Below are 19941 nucleotides of genomic sequence, written 5' to 3' on the forward strand. Positions count from 1 at the left end.
ACCCTTTATCTTGATTGGATCAACTGAAGCGAGGTGTGGCTTGGTTGCTGCCTCATTTGGATTATAGGTGGAGGATGGATATGCACAAGTCGAATATGATGATAAGATGACCTCACTTTCAACTTGCTCCTCAGCTAGGTTAATAGCATGCTCCTCAGGTTCTGTGTTTAGGCTCCACCACTTGTGGATGCAGAAGGACCCTCGAGCTACTCACCAACATCCTCATCAAACTTGCTAGTTGCAAGGAGAATGGTAAGGGTTGCATCTCTCTTGATCAAATGAATTGGGGAAGATGAACCATCCCTGATGGGAATAGCATACTCACGGAGAGAGATAGGGACATTATCCATGGCCCTAACTAGTGTCTTCTTGAAGTCAACACTCTGGTCAAAAGAGCTCAAAATATCCAATGAAACCCATTGGTGAGGGGAGTTAGCAATCACGACAGATTGCCCATGGATAAGTCTATCAAAAAATTGAAGAGAGGGATTATCAGCAGGAAGGAGAGTTCTCAAGTGAGACTCAAGATGGAATGCCTTGCAAAAGATAGTATAAACTTGATCTGCAAAGGCATGGGAATCAGTGGAGGAAATCCACTGGTCTTTTCATCCACTGGTCAAAAGCCTTTCTAGGGGAAGCCATGAGTGCAGGAGGATGCTCGGGAAGACGAAAGAGAAGGCTATGGAATCCAAGGTTACTCAAGATGCATGACCATCCTCAACCACTCCCCATCTGAAGGTGTATCTTTGATTCTAAAATTTTGGCTAAGTCTTAACCCATGGCTCTGAGACCTTCCATCTCCTCCTTTCATTCCATTAACCTTCCATCTCCTCCATTCCATTGACCTTCTATCTCCTCCTTGCCCCTAAAGCTGCCTCTTGTCCTTCTACCTCCTCACCAAAGCCTGCCTCTTGTCTTTCCACCTCCTCCCCCTCCAAGTCTCCATCCAAGAGCTCCTTCTTTGTGACAAGTGGTAGGATCTTCTTCTCCAAGTGTCCTCTCTTTTTTTTTTGGGTGTCCGTGGTTAATAGGTTAAAGATTTACAAGGTTTTGTGTGAACAATCAAGGAAAGCACATCCATTGACGTGGAATGCAAAAAAAACCAAGACCATGCATTTCTCTGTTTCCCGAAAAAACCATGCATTTCTATGTTTTCCAAGCAGGAGAGAGCTTGCAAACAATTTGTGTTTGATGAAATTGTTCTTCGCTTCATCAATTGAGCTCCCAGTGATGACCCAAAATCTTATTATCCCGATGCAGGAAGCAAGGACGAAGAACTCTTGAACATCAATTAGAAGCTTGTCAACCGTCGAGCTAAATCACAGAATTGGGCTCTTCGTCATTTCGATGCAGGAAGCAAGCACGAAGAACTCTTGAACATCAATTCGGAGCTGCCATGTTATCACAGAATTGCGCTCTTGATCATTAGGAAGCAAGGACGAAGAACTCTTGAATCATCAATTGACAGGGATAGGAAGCATTGCGCATGGAACTGTGGAGCTATTGACGTGCATCACTATGCCAGGCGTCCCGGAGCTCCATTTGTTGCCTCTCGTAGCCTCCGGCCATCTCTGCATAGTTGACTCTCTTTCCAAAGCCTCAATTTCTTCCTTCTTTGGAAGAAATGGCATTTCTCCTATCCCCTTGCAGATTCCAATTCCAATTTTGCGGCGGCCACGAATCTTGCTTCACCCCAGATCGTTTGCGCTTCAGAAAGTGTTTTCGAGCGCGCTATCCTCCTCCGAAAGTTCAATAAAGGAGACGGTTGAGGTCGCTCCTGTGTCAACATTGGGAGAGAGGACAGGTCGGGTTTATCCTGCTCAGAAGTTTTCATCCATGATACTAGCTCCTCCTCTCCTGTCTCCTTTGAAGCGATTTTCGCAGATTGCTCCAGCAGATCAAGCGTTTCTGCTTCTTGGGTTCATTGCGTTCATGGTACGCTTTTTCTGTGCCCTGCTGTCCTCTCACACTCTTCTGACCTGTCAATTTCATTTCTGAATTGTATGTAACCTTTAGCGGTACACACAACTGTCTCTGACGTCATTGGCAGAGGCGATAAATACGACCAGACTGCTGTGTGTGTGTGCAATGTTAGTCGTGCATTCCTACCTTCATTTTCTTTCCCATTGTCGCTTTTTTGCAGAACGGTTTTTCTGTAGTGTGTAGGAGGTAAGTGCCTGAAGCCTTGATGCTTTTACTTTCCATGGCTTCTTAAACAAAATGTGTAAACGGCGCTCTCCACCCGCTTTGATAACCTTGACACCTTCTATTTAAGTAGGATAGGCACTCGTCTGTGTCCGTGCTTTTATCGTGTGGTACATCTAGTTACCTCCTGAAGGGTTCGCAAGAAGAGGTTACTTGCACATGCAAGCTAGGCCAATTAAGTATTTCCATAGCCATTGTCTTTAGATATTATCAGTGAAAGATAGATGCTCTGTTTCCTTGCTATTGTAGGTGAATTGGTGATATGGAGCCAACCCGTTAAAGGAACTGGTTCCTTACGGTTATTCATGAGGCTCCTAGTACTGGGTTTTCAGCAGCTTACCTAGCTGCGGATCTTAGAATGCCGATACAAAATATATTGGCTAGCTGGTGATCTTAAAATGTGGTCATAATAATCACAGAATACAATTAGTAGCATGATTATAGTTGTAGACAGTTCAAGCAACAAAAAATGCACTACCAAAGATGGGGTGGGTTAAAAGCCAGGAAGGAGAAGATGAAGTCTATGATAAAAGAAGCCTGAACCAAATGGGAAAATGGTTGCAAGGACTAGATAGGTTTGGGTACAAAATTAGAGAGATAGATACTCATCTGATTTGTTCGAGTAAAGGTAACATTACGTCCATCATGGTTTTTTCTGTCTCTCTCCATTTGCCCCCCCCCTTCTCTGTGTGTGTGTGTGTGTGTGTGTGATCTCAGCAGATGTTGATTTTGTTTGGATCAGCATTGTAATCCTTTTACAATAATATATATACAAACAAATCTCTGCTCAAAAAAATGTTCGAACATAGCAATGGAACTGGAGATGCATATGTAATCAACTTGTGGCAATAGGATCTTGGGACTATGAAGTTTACAGAATTGATGACTCAAGCAATTCAAGCCAGGAAAGGATCATCAAGTAAGCAAGCATTTGTAGCCTCAAATAGAGGCAGAGATATAGGAAGATCATCCAATAGACGTGGTGGACGACATCATAAACAACATAATAAATCAACAACAACAAAATAGATTTCAAGGGAATCATACAGATGAAAATTGAAGTAGGGAAATGTAACAGGTAGAAAGACTCACTCACTCTCTCTCTCTGCTCACAATAACTGAATTGAGATAAAATGTGCACTCAAACACATGTGGAACTGTGGAGTGAGTGTGAGACTCTGACGGGGAGGAATATAAATGGCCTCTGAAGAGGGAAACAATAAATGAATATCTGTTTGCCCAATGGGGCTGAATACAACTGAAAGAATATGTACTGTATAGAGGGAAGAACCTCACTGCAAAAGACGAAAGAGAATACTATATAGAGGGAGACACCCTCACTGTAGAGCTGGAACTGAGGGCTGCCGAAGGCCAGATCCTATCTGCTGCTGTACCAGACTGAACCGGGCTGAGGACTAACTGAAGAAAGTCTGGAAGAGGCTGCTGGACTGCTGCAGACTCTCCTGCCCTGATCCTGACCCTTAGAACTGCTGCTGGCTGAAGGCTAGATCCCTGTAGGAGAGGATGAGAAATGCGGGCCAAGGAGCTGCCTTTTATAGGCCACCTTGGGCCCTAGAAATGGCCATTCAGGCTGATATGCCCACTGACCAGCTCCCTGCCTGAATCCAACTGGCCTGCCCTATGGGTTGGGTCTGCTGACTCACCCGACTGCTGTGTGACAGCCCCCGGACCCTGCTAATGTGGTACTGCTGTTCCCGCACCTGGTGTTGTGTCCATGGATGACGTGCAGCTTACGTGGCAGTCCATGGCTGCCTGCGCACTGCGGACGTGGCTGCCTGCATGGCAGCCTAGTATGCCAGGGGCTGAGGATGCCGGTGACATCCCCCTTCTGCTGAAACTCTCGTGTATGGAAAAGGCTTGCAAGGAGGTCAGGATAATCTGTGAAAACATCCTCTTCAACCCATGGTTGCTTGAATTTAACGGCATACAAGCATTGTCGATTGTCTGTCCCTTTCTTGAATCGATGAAGCCAGATCTGCTCAGGCTCAACTACCTCTGCCTCATCAACAATCTGGGGCTGCTCCACTTCTGTAATTGTTGCTGGTGCCGGACCACATACGGTTTGAGCCATGACACATGGAACATTGGATGCATGGTTCAGCTTGAAGGTAACTACAACTTCATGGCCACATCATTTACAACTTTGATTATCAGAAAGGGGCCAAAGCTTCGATGAGAGAGCTTCGGGCACTTCTTCCCAATCGCTTAAGGCGCTTCTCATGATCCAAAGATAGACCCACTACCCTTCCTTGTAACCCACATCACGTCGGCTTGCGTCTGGTAGGCCTCCTTTGCTTTGGCAATGAGGTCCTTCATTGACTCCATGAGCTGCACATAGGTCCCTGTGATGCGATCGGCCTCATATACCTTCTTGGATGTCCTGGTGAGAAGGGACTTGAATTTGTTGCCGAAAGCTGCTTCATATGGAGTCCTACCCACACTAGATGAATGGGTGTTCTTTGGGATCCCTTGAACTAGTGATAAGTACTGCTCCCAACAGGATTTGAGCATCCACAACATAGCATTTCAGAATGTTGAAAGAAAGCTAGTTGTAGACTTCTGACTGGCTATCTTACTGCAGATCGAAACTGCTGGAGAAGGTAAGCTTTGTACCAAAGTTGTCGAACATGGCTCTCCAAAACTTGGAATCCTTGTTTGATACAATGATACGGGGCACGCCACACGTGGGATACCACCATCTTGGAAAAAGACGAGCTGTGTCCTATGCATCGATGGTACCCTTGCATGGAATAAGCATGACAAATTTGCTAAACCTGTCCACAATGGTCAGGTACATAGTGTTCTTGGTACCAATGCTGGTAGAAGGTCCGTAACAATATCCTACTAATCTGCTCAAAAGGCTGATCTGGAATCATACCAGGGGCTGAACTAATCCTGGCAGCTTCCCTCGGGATACCTTCACTTGTTGGCAATATCTGGCAATGAGACAAATATTGATGGACATAATTCCGCAAATGCAGCTATAAAAATTGCGCTCAATCTTCTCGAGAGTGCCTGCAACCCCTCTGTGTCTGCCTATTGTGGAATTGTGCATATCATGGAGGATGGTGACATGGAATGGGGGTAACACACAAAGGCGTCCTTTGAAGAACAACCACCCGTCATGTATAAGAAGTCACCACAAGCATGACTTTGTACCAATACATGTGAAAGTTTGGATCTGTATGGTACTGGTTGTGCATATCTAATAGAGAGGACTCCTGTACTATGGAGATGAAAGTGACCATTCCCCGTCTACTGAAAGTATCTGCCACGATCTCTCAGCTGAATTACTGGTATCAAAGGTCGAGGAAGAGTATCCTTGAGCCAAGCAATAAACTTACCTGTGGTTTGGAATTATGAGCTATAAGCCCTGGTGCTGATAGTCAAGTTGAACTTTAAACTGGTGCCACCAATGGGCTCTTACGATGATGTCCGTTGCTTGAGTAGGTGCGACCCTGAATGTTCAGGTATTTGCCACCATGAGATTTTCAGAGTGGTTGCTACAGCCACCATGTTGCTCTCTACCTGGTGTCCCATAAACGCGCCATTCAAGGCGATGGTATCTATGGGGGTGAGAGTCAAATTGGCTTGCTCAGTGGCTTTGGTGGAGATGGTATCCTCGAAACTCCTTGAATCTGCGAGAATGAGGACCTTTTGCCAGCCGATCTAGCTGTAGAATTGAAACATAGTGGGGAACTTATGGGCTCCTCCTTTTGCTGATCTTCGATCTCCTCTACAACCACCACTGAGGTTGTCTTTGTTCAAATCTATTAAAGAACCACTTGACATGGATCCTTCTACTTGGATCTTTTTGAATTGCAGGCAATCCTGCTTCTTGTGGCCCTGTGACAATGGAAGCATCAATTCTCTTTGGCATAGGTTGCTTGGGTTGCTGCATCCAAGTAACCACCATAACCATTGCTGTCCTTCGCCATCCAATTCTTCTTCTGCTGCCCATTGCCAGACTTCTTCCCACCATCACTTGGCGGGGAGTCCCGGGACTTCTTATTGTTGACCTGCTTGGATCCTTGACGTTTATGCTTGAGCTCGAAAATCTGAGACAGCTCGTATGCACCTCACAATCCTATGGCCTGAAACTATGAACATACCATTGGATGTTTGTATGCAGACCATGGAGAAACTTGCACAGCTTCTGGTTTTCCTCCAGCCAACTGTATGAACCCTGAGTAAACTTGTTGGCGTAATGATTTACTGTATTGTTGGTGTAATGATTCACAGTCTCGGTGTCCCCTTGGCGCAGCTCATAGAACTGACTTTGAAGTCTATCTAGGTACTGAGGTGGCATGGAACTGTTTTTTGATATCTTTCACGAACTCTGTCCTCCCATAAAGAGGTGTCCCTTGTCTCATCATAGTGGTTCTTCTGCCACCAAGTGACCGCCTCGCTTGTGAGGTGCATCGATGCGAGAATGCACCTCTCTTTGTCGTTCGTAGGCACAACTGAAAAAGGTTTTTTGAACTGATTGAGCCATGAAGTCAACACTAAAGGTTCGGTCTTACCATCATACCAAATAAAGTTGAGCTTCCTAGGAAAAGAAGCTTTGACGGGCTGCTGGACTCTCTCCCTTCCTTCTTCTCCATGTGGGCGGAGTAGAGAAATGGGAAGTTGCCGGTCCTGTTCTTCCTTCTCCTCCTGAGTGGTACTCTCTCTAAGCTCCTTGGCTTCTTGGGCCTTGAGCAGTCGGAGCTCCTTGGCTTCCTGAGCCTCACGATCCCATTCTTCTTTTGCCTCCTGAGTTGCTCTCTTGTGCTCTCTGGCGGCCTGCTCATGTTTGTCCTGCATCTCCTGGAGTTGAACCATACGGTTGCGGACGGGTTCTGTTGTGGTGAGGCCCTGGAAGCAGATGCTGCCTTTCCACTAGTATTGGGCATGCCACTGGTACTCATGGTGTCCTTTCCGGACCTTGTCTGTACCATAAAACAATGGGGCTGTCCCTGAACTGCACCTCCCTATCTCAGGAAAGAAAATCTAAAGCTCTGATACCAATGTAATAGCAGGGAGAAAGCCTAACTCACTCTCTCTCTACTCACAATAATTGAACCGATATGAAATATGCACTCAAACACTTGTGGAATTGTGGAGGGAGTGTGAGACTTGGAGGGAGTAGTATAAATGGTGTCATGTGCACGGATTGGTATCTGACGTGTACTAGGTACACAGAACTAGCTCAGGTTAGCCTGGGGAGGCTTAGAGCTAGGCAGGCTTGAGTCTCGAGTCTCTACCTCGATTCCTGTGCCAGTCATCCAGTCTCGTCCGTACATCGCCTGCGCCAGCCTCATCCTGCCTCGAGCAGTCTCCCGCATCTGCCCTTGCTTGCGTTAGCCCTGCACAGTTTTCAAAGCATCTGCAACAGCCGTACAGCCTGTACGGACTGTTTCGCCAGCCCCTGTACCTGCTGCTGCACCGAATCGTGACTGCACCTTGTGCCTGCAGAACTGTACGGCCTCCGTCAGTCCTTGTACGGCCTGCGTCAGCAGCCGTACAGGCCACGTCAGCAGCCGTACCAGCCACGCCCGCAACAGTACGGCCTGTGTCAGCAGACCGTACAGCTACTACAGCAGCACGCGCATCCGGCTTGCGGGTTCAGGGAGGCTCCGGGACTCGCGGTCTTCTGTTTCGCCAGATTTCAGCATCTCCTTCCGTCAGCTACATTCGGGACGGTTTTCTTCTGCTCCATCTTTCTCCGTGCTTCGTTTCAGTCAGTTATTTCTCTCCGTTTGTAATCGAATAAGATTTCAGCCATGTCTGATGCTCAAAATCCCGAGTTCACCATGGGAGAGCAGGACTTGGATTACACTCCAGTGGGAGAGGACGATCAGGGTCTCTATGACGACCTGATAACTAAGAAAGCCTTCAGTGAGTTTACGACTGCACTTGATGGCAAATTCAAGCAGGTCAATGCTAATCAATCGGGGTCGACACAGCAACTCCAGGGGATACAAGCAACTCTCACTCTTCTGGCTAGCACTGTACAGGCACTCACGCATGTGGATGCCATGGCTTCAGTGCTAGGCCCGAATATAACTCCGGATCCTTTTCCAGGTGACCAAAAATCAAGAACAAAGGAGGTAGTTGACACTTGGTTGCACAAGTGGCAAGTACACTTCCAATTTCACCCCTATCCAGATGAGAAAAAGATCCAGCTTGCAGCAGGGTTTATGTCAGGTAAAGCCTTGCTATGGTGGAAAGAACTCCAGCCTAAGCCTGATACTTGGACAGATTTTGAGGGCATCTTCAGGAAGGAGTTCCTGAAGAAGAAAGATGACTACGATATCGTCGGCAAGCTCAAGGCCCTCGATATGTCAAAATTGAATTTGACCTTTGAAGTTTATCTTCAAAGATTTAGGGATCTGCAAACCAGAGCCACTAAAATGGATCCAGTAACCTTATTAGGTTTCTTCGTGGATGGTTTGCCAGACTCCTATAAGTTGCAGATCAAGAACAACAAGTGCACAACGTTGCAGGAGGCCATGACATATGCGCGCATATATGATGATACCATGGCCGGTACCAAGGCAACCACAGTTACCGAAACGAGTGGAAAGAACAAACGCAAGTTCTTTCAGCATGCGACTGGTATTGGGGAGACGAAGTCTACGGACAACGCCTCCAGGAAAAGCTTAACTCCAGCAAAGAATGGTAAGGCCCGATTCCTACGCACTCTCAGGCTCAAGAAAGAAGGCCGATGTTTTTATTGCGAGGAGCGGAGCCACACGAAGAATGAGTGTCCTAAGCGGAAGAACCAAAAATTGGTGCTGGGACCGAAGCTCCAGGCGGGTCCACGTACCGCAGCCAAGGGAGCAAACCAAGTCACGATGACAGGTATTTCAGTAAATGTCATTACCTGCCCCCTTTCTTGTAATTGTACTTTCAATACTTCGTTGTTTGGTTCCCATGATCTTTTCCGAGTTTATGGAGAAGTTAGGGACCAACAGGTTCACATTCTCTTTGATCCGGGCAGCTCTCACAATTTTGTTAATTACAAATTTGTGCAGAAGATGGGGCTGTCCACAGTACCTAGCGACCACACCTACGAGGTGTAGCTTCCAGCTGGGAAGCAGTTTTGGGATCGCAAGGTTGAAGCGCTTCCCATCCGGATTCAAGCCTACACGGGAGCTCTCACATGTTATGTTATGCATCTAGAGCATTTAGACTTGCTGATCGGGATAGAGTGGTTTAAAACCCACAATATTCAGATCGGATGGACGGAGCATACGCTTTCTTTTGTAGACAAGGACACCCAATTTTGTATTCAGTGTGATCAAATCCCCCCTTCTCAGGGGCCTATTGTATTTGCGATGCAGCTTCGGAATATATTAAACAATTCTCATTATGATGTCTATCAGTGTGTTTTGATTCCACTTTCTTCATTTGTTGTTTCGGTAATTAACAAGAATGAATTAAGTGTGTTTGAACACCGGGAATTGAGAATGTTATTAGATAATTTTAAGGACGTATTCCCAGCTCAACTGTCGGAAGATTTGCCTCCAGAACGGGCAGTAGATCATCGCATAGACTTAGTCCCAGGGGCTCAACCTATCAGTGTACCACCTTATAGGATGAGCCAGGTAGAGGAGGATGAGTTAGCTATCCAGCTTCAGGATTACCTGAATATGGGCTATATCCGTCCAAGTAAATCACCTTGGGGTGCACCTGTCCTCTTAAGAAAGAAGAAAGATTCTTCCTGGAGAATGTGTATAGATTATAAACGATTAAATAAAGTTACAATTAAGAACCGCTATCCTTTACCTCGTTCTGATGATTTGATAGACCGTTTGGCCAGAGCGAAGTATTTCACTAAGATTGATTTGCGTACGGGTTATCACCAAATCCGTATCTATGCAAAACACATAGATAGGACCGCATTCCGGACTAGGTATGGTCATTACGAGTTCCTCGTATTACCTTTTGGTTTGACCAATGCTCCTGCTACTTTTCAGCAGATGATGAACGATTTGTTCAGGGATTTTCTGAGCAAATTTGTTGTAGTGTTCTTAGATGACATCTTGGTATATAGTAAAACGCTTGAGGATCATATAGGACACCTCCGGGTTGTCTTAAATGTTCTAAGACAGCATAAGCTTTATGCCAAGATGAGTAAATGTGACTTCTTTATGAAGGAGATCATTTACTTAGGACACAAGATTTCTTCTGAAGGTATTAGCATTGATCTGGATCGTATCCAAAAGGTTTTAGAATGGCCTATCCCTCAGACTGTGAAACAACTTCGTTCTTTCCTAGGACTTACGGTATTTCTTCGGAAGTCAGTGCGTGATTATTCACATATCACGGCACCCTTGACCAACCTATTGAAAGGACGCGGACGCAGATCTACCCAGCCGATTTCTTGGAATGATGCAATGAACAAGGCTTTTGAAACCTTGAAGTTTTCTATCAAGGAAGCACCTGTTCTTGCATTACCCGATCCTACCCGGCCTTATGTTTTAGAGGCCGATGCGAGTGATTATGCGATTGGGACAGCTCTATTCCAAGAGGGTAGACCTGTAGCTTTCGAGAGTAAGAAGCTAGACGACACCCAGTATCGTTGGCCCACACTTGAGAAGGAACTTTATGCTGTAGTGTATGCTCTCAAGGTTTGGAGACAATACTTGTATGGTTCAAAGTTCCTTGTATTGACTGATCACCAGTCAATTAAGTATGTGTGTGATGGATCAGAATTGAGAGGAAGGAAAGCTAGATGGGCAGAGCTAATGCAGGATTTTGATTTCGAAATACGTTATCGTAAGGGTTCGTTGAATAGTGTGGCGGATGCCTTAAGTCGAGTTAAGTTTGTAAATGCTCTGTCATTTACGGAAATATCCTCAGACCTATTTCAATCCTTGAGAGGGCTATACGCAACTGATAGTCATTTCAGTTCTTATTGGCAGAGAGTCCAGGATGGGAGCTCCATGGTTGACCAGGACTCAGGGATTGTGCCACCTAGGATACAGGCGGCAGGAGGTCAGTGGATGATTAGGAACGGCTTGCTGTTCCGGAATGAAAAGATTTGTGTGCCTGATGTTCTGGACCTTAAATCCAAGATTCTCTGGGAGTGTCATGATGCTCCTAGTGCGGGACATCCAGGTATACATAGGACTCTGTCTCTTGTGAAGCATACCTTTTATTAGCCTAAGATGCGTGCATTTATAGAGAACTATGTAGTAGGTTGCCGGGTTTGTCAGGTTACTAAGGCTGAACGCCTTAGAAGCGCGGGCTTATTACAGCCATTACAGATTCCAGGTAATAAATGGGAAAGTATTTCCATGGATTTTATTACTGGTTTACCTCGAACGCGCAAGGGTCATGACTCTATTTGGGTCATAGTCGACCGTTTGACAAAAATGGCTAGATTCTTACCTACAAGAACAACTATTTCAGCTGTTCAGTTGGCTCACGAGTTTGTGGGCCACTTGTTCAAGCTTTATGGTTTGCCATCTGACATAGTCAGTGACAGGGACTCAAAGTTTACAAGTAACTTTTGGACACTTGTATTTGAGAAGTTAGAAACTACTCTAAGTATGAGTTCCTCGGATCATGCACAATCTGATGGCAGTACAGAAAAGGTCAACCAGTTGGTTGAAGACATGCTTCGGGCATATGTATCTAAGAGACAGTCTTCATGGGAAGATTATCTACCCATGATTGAATTTGCTTACAACAGTGCAAAGCATTCCAGTACAGGTTATAGTCCTTTTATGCTTATGTACGGGTTTCAACCTAAGTCACCAGTTATGGTAGGATTAAAAGGGATTCAAAATGATGCTGCTAAGAACTTCTTGCAAGACATGCAGGAAATGTTGCAGTTTGCCAAGGAGTCTATTAGAAGTGCCCAAGATCGGGATAGATTTTATGCTAATAGACATCGTTCACCCAGAGAATTCTCTGAAGGAACGATGGTATATTTGAGAATTCCTAAGGAATCCAAGAGCCTAAGTACTGGTTTGGTTCCGAAATTATCCCCCAGATACTGTGGCCCATTCAAGGTCATTAAAAGAATTGGACCAGTTGCATATCGACTAGAATTGCCTCCTGATGTTAAAGTGCATCCAGTCTTTCATGTCAGTAGACTGAAAGAAGTATTGGGTGCAGATGATCAACTTGTTTCTCCTCATGAGATTATAGAAGTTACAGATTTGACTTTTATTCCTCACGAACCTGAATCTATTCTTGAATTTCGTGAAAGACAGATTCGAAATCGTACTATCACGGAATACAAGATTAAGTGGAAGGATCGTGTTGAGGAGGATGCAACATGGGAGACATTACAAAACCTCCAAAGAACATTTCCGGATTTCTTAGCGAACTCAGGAGTGAGTTCTTAGAGGAGGCCCAGGAGTATGTCATGTGCACGGATTGGTATCTGACGTGTACTAGGTACATAGAACTAGCTCAGGTTAGCCTGGGGAGGCTTAGAGCTAGGCAGGCTTGATTCTCGGGTTGAGTGGCAAGGGTACGAACTATTTATAGGTCTTCGCTATTTTTGGCGCTCGGGGCCCGAGTCTATAAAAGGGGCCCAGGGGGTTCAGTTCTCAGTGTGCAGTTGGGAGCAAGTCTCGTTCCCAGGTGCCAGGTCTGATCCTGGATTGTGTCGCGGACGCGCGCCTGCATCTTAGCGTAGCCCAAGGCCGAGTGGCAGATCCAGGGCTTCACAGCGCCACCTGGTGGTATGGGACACCAGGCTGGTTAGGATCTGATTGGGAGTTCGTGCCAGTAGCTCAGCTCGTGGCTCGGAGGGGATATCTTTTGATTCGGGATCACATCCCGTAGATGTCACGGTTGGGTGGTGAGCAGCCTGCTCAGTTCTGATGTTGTGTGTGGTTGTTTTGCAGATCAGGGGTTTCAGGAGTGCTGGGACGTGTCAAATGGCCTCTGAAGAGGGAAACAATAAATGAATATATGTCTACGCTGAATACAACTAAAAGAATAAGTATTGTATGGAGGGAAGAACCCTCACTGCAAAAGAGGAAAGAGAGTACTGTGTAGAGGGAGATACCCTCATTGTAGAGCTGGAACTAAGGGCTGCTGACGGGCAGACCCTATCTGCTGTTGTACTGGACTGAACTAGGATGAGGACTAATTGAAGAAGGGCTCGAAGAGGCTGCTGAATTGCTGTAGAATCTTCTGCCCTATTCCTGACCCTTAGAATTGCTGCTGGCTAAAGGCTAGAGCCCTGTAGGAGAGGATGAGAAATGAGGGCCAAGGGGCTGCCTTTTATAGGCCCCCTTGGGCCCTAGAAATGGTCTGTGAGGTTGATGTGCCCACCGGCCAGCTCCTTGCCTGCATCCTGCTGGCCCCACTTGTGGGTCGGGTCTGCTGGTCTGCTGACTCACCGACCGCCACATGGCAGCCGCCGGACGCTGCTGATGCAGTGCTAAGTCGCTGACGTGGCACTGCAGTCCCTAGCACCTATTGTTGTAGGTGCCTGCATGGCAGTCCACATGGCTGCCTGCTCACTGCTGATGTGGCTACCTGCGTGGCAGCTTAGTATGCCATGGGCTGAGATGCCCATGATGAAATTTTTAAAATAAGGCAATTCATCTCATAGAGTAAATTTTCAAGGTAGAGGAAAAATTTCAAGAAATTCAAATATATCAAATTTCCAATGTGACTGCTCGCATAGTTTTTTCCATACTTTACCATACGCATACTGCATATGGGTATGGAAGTATGATTGGAGTATGGATCAGCCACTGGGGCTGAATCATACGTGACCCATATTTCATAGCAAAAAAAACCAGGAAAATATGCATTGTACATATTTAATTGACAGAGAGCTACAAAACTTTTAACTTCAAACTTAATGTCAAGAAATTGATAAAAAAGCATTTTGGAACCTCGTCCCCCGCTGCGCCCCCCCCCCCCCCGCCAAAAAAAAAAGAAGGCCAGTATGATTGGCTGTACCATACGCGTACGGAATAATTGTTTCATACGCATATGGTTCAGCCAACCATACGCGTACGGACCCAGCTATGACTGCTCCTACAAATTTTCGATATTATGAAAGAGATTGCAGCAAGAAACAATACGATCAATGTAATAACTACGATGACCACAACAAAGAAAATTACAAAGGTAAGAAGCAAGCTTTTTAAGTGAATGCAGTTATCATGTCAATAATGCAAAATTTGACAACCAATATGTGGATAGTGGTGCATCATTAGACACGACAAGACATAAAGAGTGGTTTGAAAGAATAATCCAAAAATGTGATTTACACGGTCGATAATACACCAAATCCAACTCAGGGAAAGGGTGCAATTCTAATAGATGGTTTTTCATGAAAAAAAGGCATGATAGATGATGTTCTATATGTTCTAGAGCTCAGCAAGGAGTTACTTTCAATGAGACAAATGACATAGAAGAACTATTGAGTCACCTTTGATGGATATGAATACATGATCAAAGGCAAATCCAAAGGATGTCAACTAATTTGTGAAGCAGTTAAAGAAGGCAATTTCTTCTCTAAATTTGCTTACAATATCAGCTGAAGACCAGTCTATGCCACTTTCATAGTTATTGCACAAAAGATATGGTCATGTGAACTTCAGAATTTTGATATAGATGAATTATAAGAATATGGCCATTGACATTCTAATACTCAAATTTCTTAGAAAGTTATGTGAAGCATGTTGCTTTGGCAAACATGCTAGAGCGAGTTTTGACAAAAGTACATCTAGAGGAAGATGAGCTCTTGATTTGATACTCTCTGATGTTTAGGATTATGCTCAAACTAGAAGTACCAATGCTCCACTCTTCTATATCAATGAATGAGAACCAAGCAAGAAGAGAAATCAAGGTAATGATAGAGGTGGCGAATATATGTCTATTGGCAGCAAAAAGTGCTAGTGATGAAAAAATAGATATCTAATGTATCATGTCATATGTCACATGTCTAATATATTTTTATTAGAGTCATGACTCAAAACTCATGAATCAAGACTCCATTGTCAGAGGAGTATGTGGAGTCAAAATCTCGATCAATGACAATATTACCATCAACTTCATACTTTGGCTCATCAGCTCATCCTCATGCTCTGAGAATGCATCCTCTAGAGTTAGAAGTGTCTCCTCAACCTCTAGTACAACCCCTATGGACGTAGTACGTTCATTGAATAGGTTGAACTAGAACACATACGTTCCCTTGTCCTTCATTTGTCCCTAACTAATGTAATTGTAGTGAACTGAGTGTGTGATGTCACACGGGCTTGGATCCTTATCACTGGTTTGTCCACTGTGATCAGCTCTCGACATAGGAAAGCAAGTAATGCCTCTTCATCAGTGGTAACATCATAGGCAGGTGCTTTGTTTGAGTCAACCGTTGAGATGCTCTTACAGAGCCCAAGAAAGATTTATCTCAATGAGTATTATTTAGCAGTTGTTCCCCGTACTGCTATTGCTTTCTTTCTTACTGGCAAATTACATGATTTCCACGTGTTTTCTTCTACAAACATTCATTTCTTCATTCATAGCTATTTACGATTTTGATTATTGAACTGGATCTTTAAAATAGGCTGGCTCTTCTGTCTGGATGATAGTTGCATGAGTGTAAAGCTAGTACTTTCCACTTGAATAGCCTTTTTTTAAAAACATATGTCTTCTCCTGTTGATCTTTTGAGTTCTTGTGATTGATTCTATAGGTTCTTTTGCATATTCTTCATGCTTCTCAATATCTAACTTTGTGTATTTTGGGCTTACCATCATAAATCATCTCTTATAAAGCTGATGTCTTCCAATTTGAATCTTCATTATATAGTACATCTCTTTAGATAATTATTTCTCTAATTGTTGCATCATAGAATTTGTAAGCTTTGCTATATTCATAGTATTCAATCATGATGCATTTCCTTGATTTTGTATCTAACTTCTCTTATGATTATCATGAATGTGTGTATATGCTATGCACCTAAAAATACTAAGATGTCTAATCTTTGGCTTATACTAGTGAATGCTTCATAAGATGTGACACCTTGTATTGGTTCTATTGGTAGTGTGTTCAACAAAAAGTTGGCAATGTTAATGGCTTTTGCATTCGGTAAATGTTTTTCATCGAACATGGCTCTGTTTGGATGGTATTTGACTTTATCTCAACTGAAGAAAGGAGTGAAAATGAGGACTGAAACGTGAAGTGTTGATGCATGTGACATATGTATTAGAGTACAGATATTGCTTATTATGATTATGAAGGCAAGATTCTGTATATTGCACAAATTTTTTTCTGAAGTGTAACATGTACGTATTGTTTGTGAATGCTGCAGATATCTGGGGCTTTCTTTGCACTGCTCGCAACAGCCATTCCAACATTAAATGTCAGTGTCGTTTAGGAGGGTCCCACTATTTAAGCCTTCCTATTATAAAAACTTTCAGTTAGTGCTGGTCCTTTTTTATGTCATAAATAACATATGTCAATTGAGGGAGGAACAGCTGATGGGCAAAACGAGGGGCAGTGTGGGGCAGAGGGCCACAGTCAAATGGATAGTTAAACGGAACACCAACCCTTGGCGACGGAAATGAAGAGTGCCAAGCAAATGGGAATAGGAAGGGGATGCCACATCTGCATACATGTCATTGAACATGTTAATAAGTCCCATTTACTAACTTTGAAGTTAAAACAATTCACATGGATGATTCCAAAAGTCCAATACAAAGAGTGATAGGATTGGCAAGGTTGGATCGTAATTTTGAAAGACATTAAAAATTCTCAAGAGGTTTAGGGTATAGGAGGCTAGAGAATATACCTAAGATGAAAACAATGGACTGCCAAAGGGACTGTCCAGGGAACGATATCCTGAGGAACAAGAACGTTGTTCTCTAGATGCTCCTCGTGTTCCCTGGCCGTCTACCTTCACAATAATGTTCGTCAAGCATGCCTTAAGGAAGCATCGTTCCCATGCAAGGGAGCGAGGCTCCCTGGTAACTATGCAGAGGGGTTAATTGGATTGGATACAGGACTGTTGATGTGGATGGATTATTTTTCATAACCTTTAGAATCAAGATGGATTGACTGGATTTGAAATGAATTGATTTCAGGCAATGAGACGAGCAGCTTTATCATTGGAAAGGCTAGCAGATGCTGCCCGTGAAGAGTTGCCTGGTACCATGGCTGCAGTCAGGCTTTCTGGAATGGAGATCAGTGACCTGACACTTGAACTGAGTGATTTGAGGTTAAGAACCATTCAATCCCTTTTTATGACTTCACGTCAATATTCTTTGTTTAAAGGATTGACAACATATTTTCTCAAGTATCTCATGTGAGTGTACCCTGGAGCACCAGTCAGGATATATGTGAAGGAGTACGCAGTTCAGCACGTGCTGTACAGGCTGCTGAAGTTGGGATACGCAGGATTGGTTCATTTGCTGCATCTCAGACATTCTGTATGCCCTTCAGTGCCTTGTGTAGAGAACATAGATGCTAGATATCATTTACATCCATCCATCTTCAAGATAGACAGAAGACTATTGCAATGCCGCTATGCATAGAAAATGCTAGATGTTTTCAGCACAAAATATCCTTTTTATTTTCAGTATAGAACTTGGCATGTTAATTTTTCCAAGAATCCCTTCCCTGTTTGAGCTTCTAAAATACATGAAGTGGTAGTCATTGAATAAGTTGCTTTCGGTAAAGTCAATGTGATTGGTGGAACTGACCTACATTATTGTGTAGCAATGCTGCAGGAACGTGCAAGCATGCCTGTGGAGGCAGTAAAGCCAGTGGTAGCCACTGCAGCTGAAACTACTCGGCAAGCAGTAACACAAGCACAGAGAGCTGTTTTGGGGCTCGCAGCTCTACCGGTTGTGTCAAAATGGATACAGAAGAAAAATATCGAAGAACAAAAGAAAATACAAGAAGATATGGGAGAATCGGTTGGTATAACCCTTGAAGATGAAGCAATGTCTGAGGTCTAACATTCAACTAGCTATCTGAAACGATGAACAGGTGCATAAGTTGGTGTGAGTCATATTTATTCAGTGAATTGAGGCAGATATTAGATGCTTTAAATAATATCTACTCATGGCCCCATCTTCTCCTTGTTGGCATGACAATCAGTGAGCAGTATCATAAAAGGTTTGACAAACTTGTGAACATGATGGAAGTTACTTTTGGTCACAAGGTAAGCTCACACATCTGGTTGATGTTTATCATCTTGACTGACTGCACAGCCACAGCGTGAAGTTTAATCTGTTGCTCACCTCATTCACTAGTTCGATTTCAGGCAGTGTATGAAGATAAATGAGAGTAGATTCGGATTGGCTATGTTTTCAACTCTTGTTTGCTATTTTTGAAAGCCGACCAAAATTCGGGTTTTCCATGTTTGTAGCAGAGCTGATATGTCTAGATGAAATGCTATCATGATGGCCCATGGTGGGAATGGATCCAAGTTTCTACAAAGGCATGCGAGAGGGAGTAAATTGGACGATTGATTTCTTGTTCTTAGAAACATTATTTCTGTGGAATTTGTTTGGCAGATTTTAATGGAATGCTGGACGTACGTAAAGTGAATACATATTGAGATACTGTTTTGAGGGCACCAATCAAATGCTTAGTTAATAACAAGCCTTTCTGATCTTGTGTGTGCATCTCTCTCTCTCTCTCTTCGCCCCCTCCCTGCTCCCTTCCCCCCCGTTTATGAGAACCAACCCATATCAAAGATAGCTAGTTGGTGATGGTCATGAATAAAACTGGAAAAGTATGTACTAGCAAATGGCTTCCACGCGTCACATGGAATACCAATTTCAATAGCTCTACTGTATAATGTAGTTTTTGGCCTGCCCTCAGGGTAGCCTTAGCAACGCTTCAAATTTGGCAAAGCAGAAATTAGGCATTTTTAGAAATTTTGGAAGTACATTTTTGCTATTGGACAATATATTGACTCTTCTTCATTGGACTTGAATGCAGACTTTAAAGTGGTTCACTCTCTCTCTCTCTCTCCTCCCCTTTCTTTATCTCCTCAAGTCTTCTTCTTACACACCATCTCCACCTTTCTCCCACGCCCCCCCCCCCCCCCCCCCTTCTCTCTCTCTCTCTCTCGCCACCCTATATCTCCTGTAGTCTTCCTCCACACCATTTCCTTTTTGTTTGCTTTTTTGGTCTTGGGCAGGCCTTATGAATGATTAAATGTCTGGTGTTGCTATTTACTAAGAGCTTTGTTTCACATCTATTCTAAGCAACCTTCTTCCCAAAGTCTCTTTTTTTCTTCCCATACAATCACACGCGCGCGCGCGCGCACACGCACACCCTTACAACACACATCTTTTTTTTGGGTGAAATCCATTTATGATGTTGTCAACATGATCTAGCTATGAAATAGAAAGAGTCCCAAAGAGAGGGACAACCAGTTACAAGCCTCATAATATCTCATTATATGACAAGAAGTCATGATAATCTAAATCCCGCACATGTAGACAATCATGGAATGATTGTTGTAGGGATGCTCAGAAGAATTGGTATTTAGCAAGCGAGGGATCACCAAAGACCCGATGATTGCCGTACTTCCATAGGGTCCAAAGAGTCCAATAATGAACCCAATAAAAAATAAGACCATATCCCTACTTGACTGGATGAAAACCAACCAACCAGATTAGTTTGCCAAGGAAGTTGTGGGGAAATGAGCCTCAAGCCATTGCTTTAATAAAAGTAGAAAATCACGGGACTCTGGGTAATGCCAGAACAAATGGGGCATAGACTCTCGCAAG

At 44.0% G+C, this 19941-nt stretch overlaps 1 protein-coding gene across 6 annotated transcripts; it reads left to right on the plus strand.

Moving 5' to 3' along the window:
• Positions 1-1184: 1184 nt before the first annotated feature.
• On the plus strand, positions 1185-19071 carry LOC147880657 (uncharacterized). 6 transcript variants are annotated; one of them, XR_015540608.1, is made up of 7 exons: positions 1185-1935; positions 16506-16556; positions 17278-17411; positions 17522-17622; positions 17912-18184; positions 18296-18359; positions 18567-19071. XR_015540608.1 is itself a non-coding variant. In XM_087371314.1 (6 exons), the coding sequence occupies exons 1-5, from the start codon at positions 1519-1521 to the stop codon at positions 18151-18153; spliced, it is 945 nt and encodes a 314-aa protein (XP_087227440.1). In that variant the 5' UTR covers positions 1185-1518; the 3' UTR covers positions 18154-18184; positions 18296-18431. The 6 variants fall into 6 exon arrangements, 2 of the variants coding, with proteins under 2 accessions (XP_087227440.1, XP_087227438.1); XR_015540609.1 differs by having other exon boundaries at positions 18570-19071; XR_015540610.1 differs by having other exon boundaries at positions 18715-19070.
• Positions 19072-19941: the final 870 nt, after the last annotated feature.

Source organism: Dipteris shenzhenensis, chromosome 32, assembly GCF_047967505.1.
Source record: "Dipteris shenzhenensis isolate YYH24624 ecotype China chromosome 32, Dip_SZ_1.0, whole genome shotgun sequence".
Lineage (NCBI taxonomy): Eukaryota > Viridiplantae > Streptophyta > Polypodiopsida > Gleicheniales > Dipteridaceae > Dipteris > Dipteris shenzhenensis.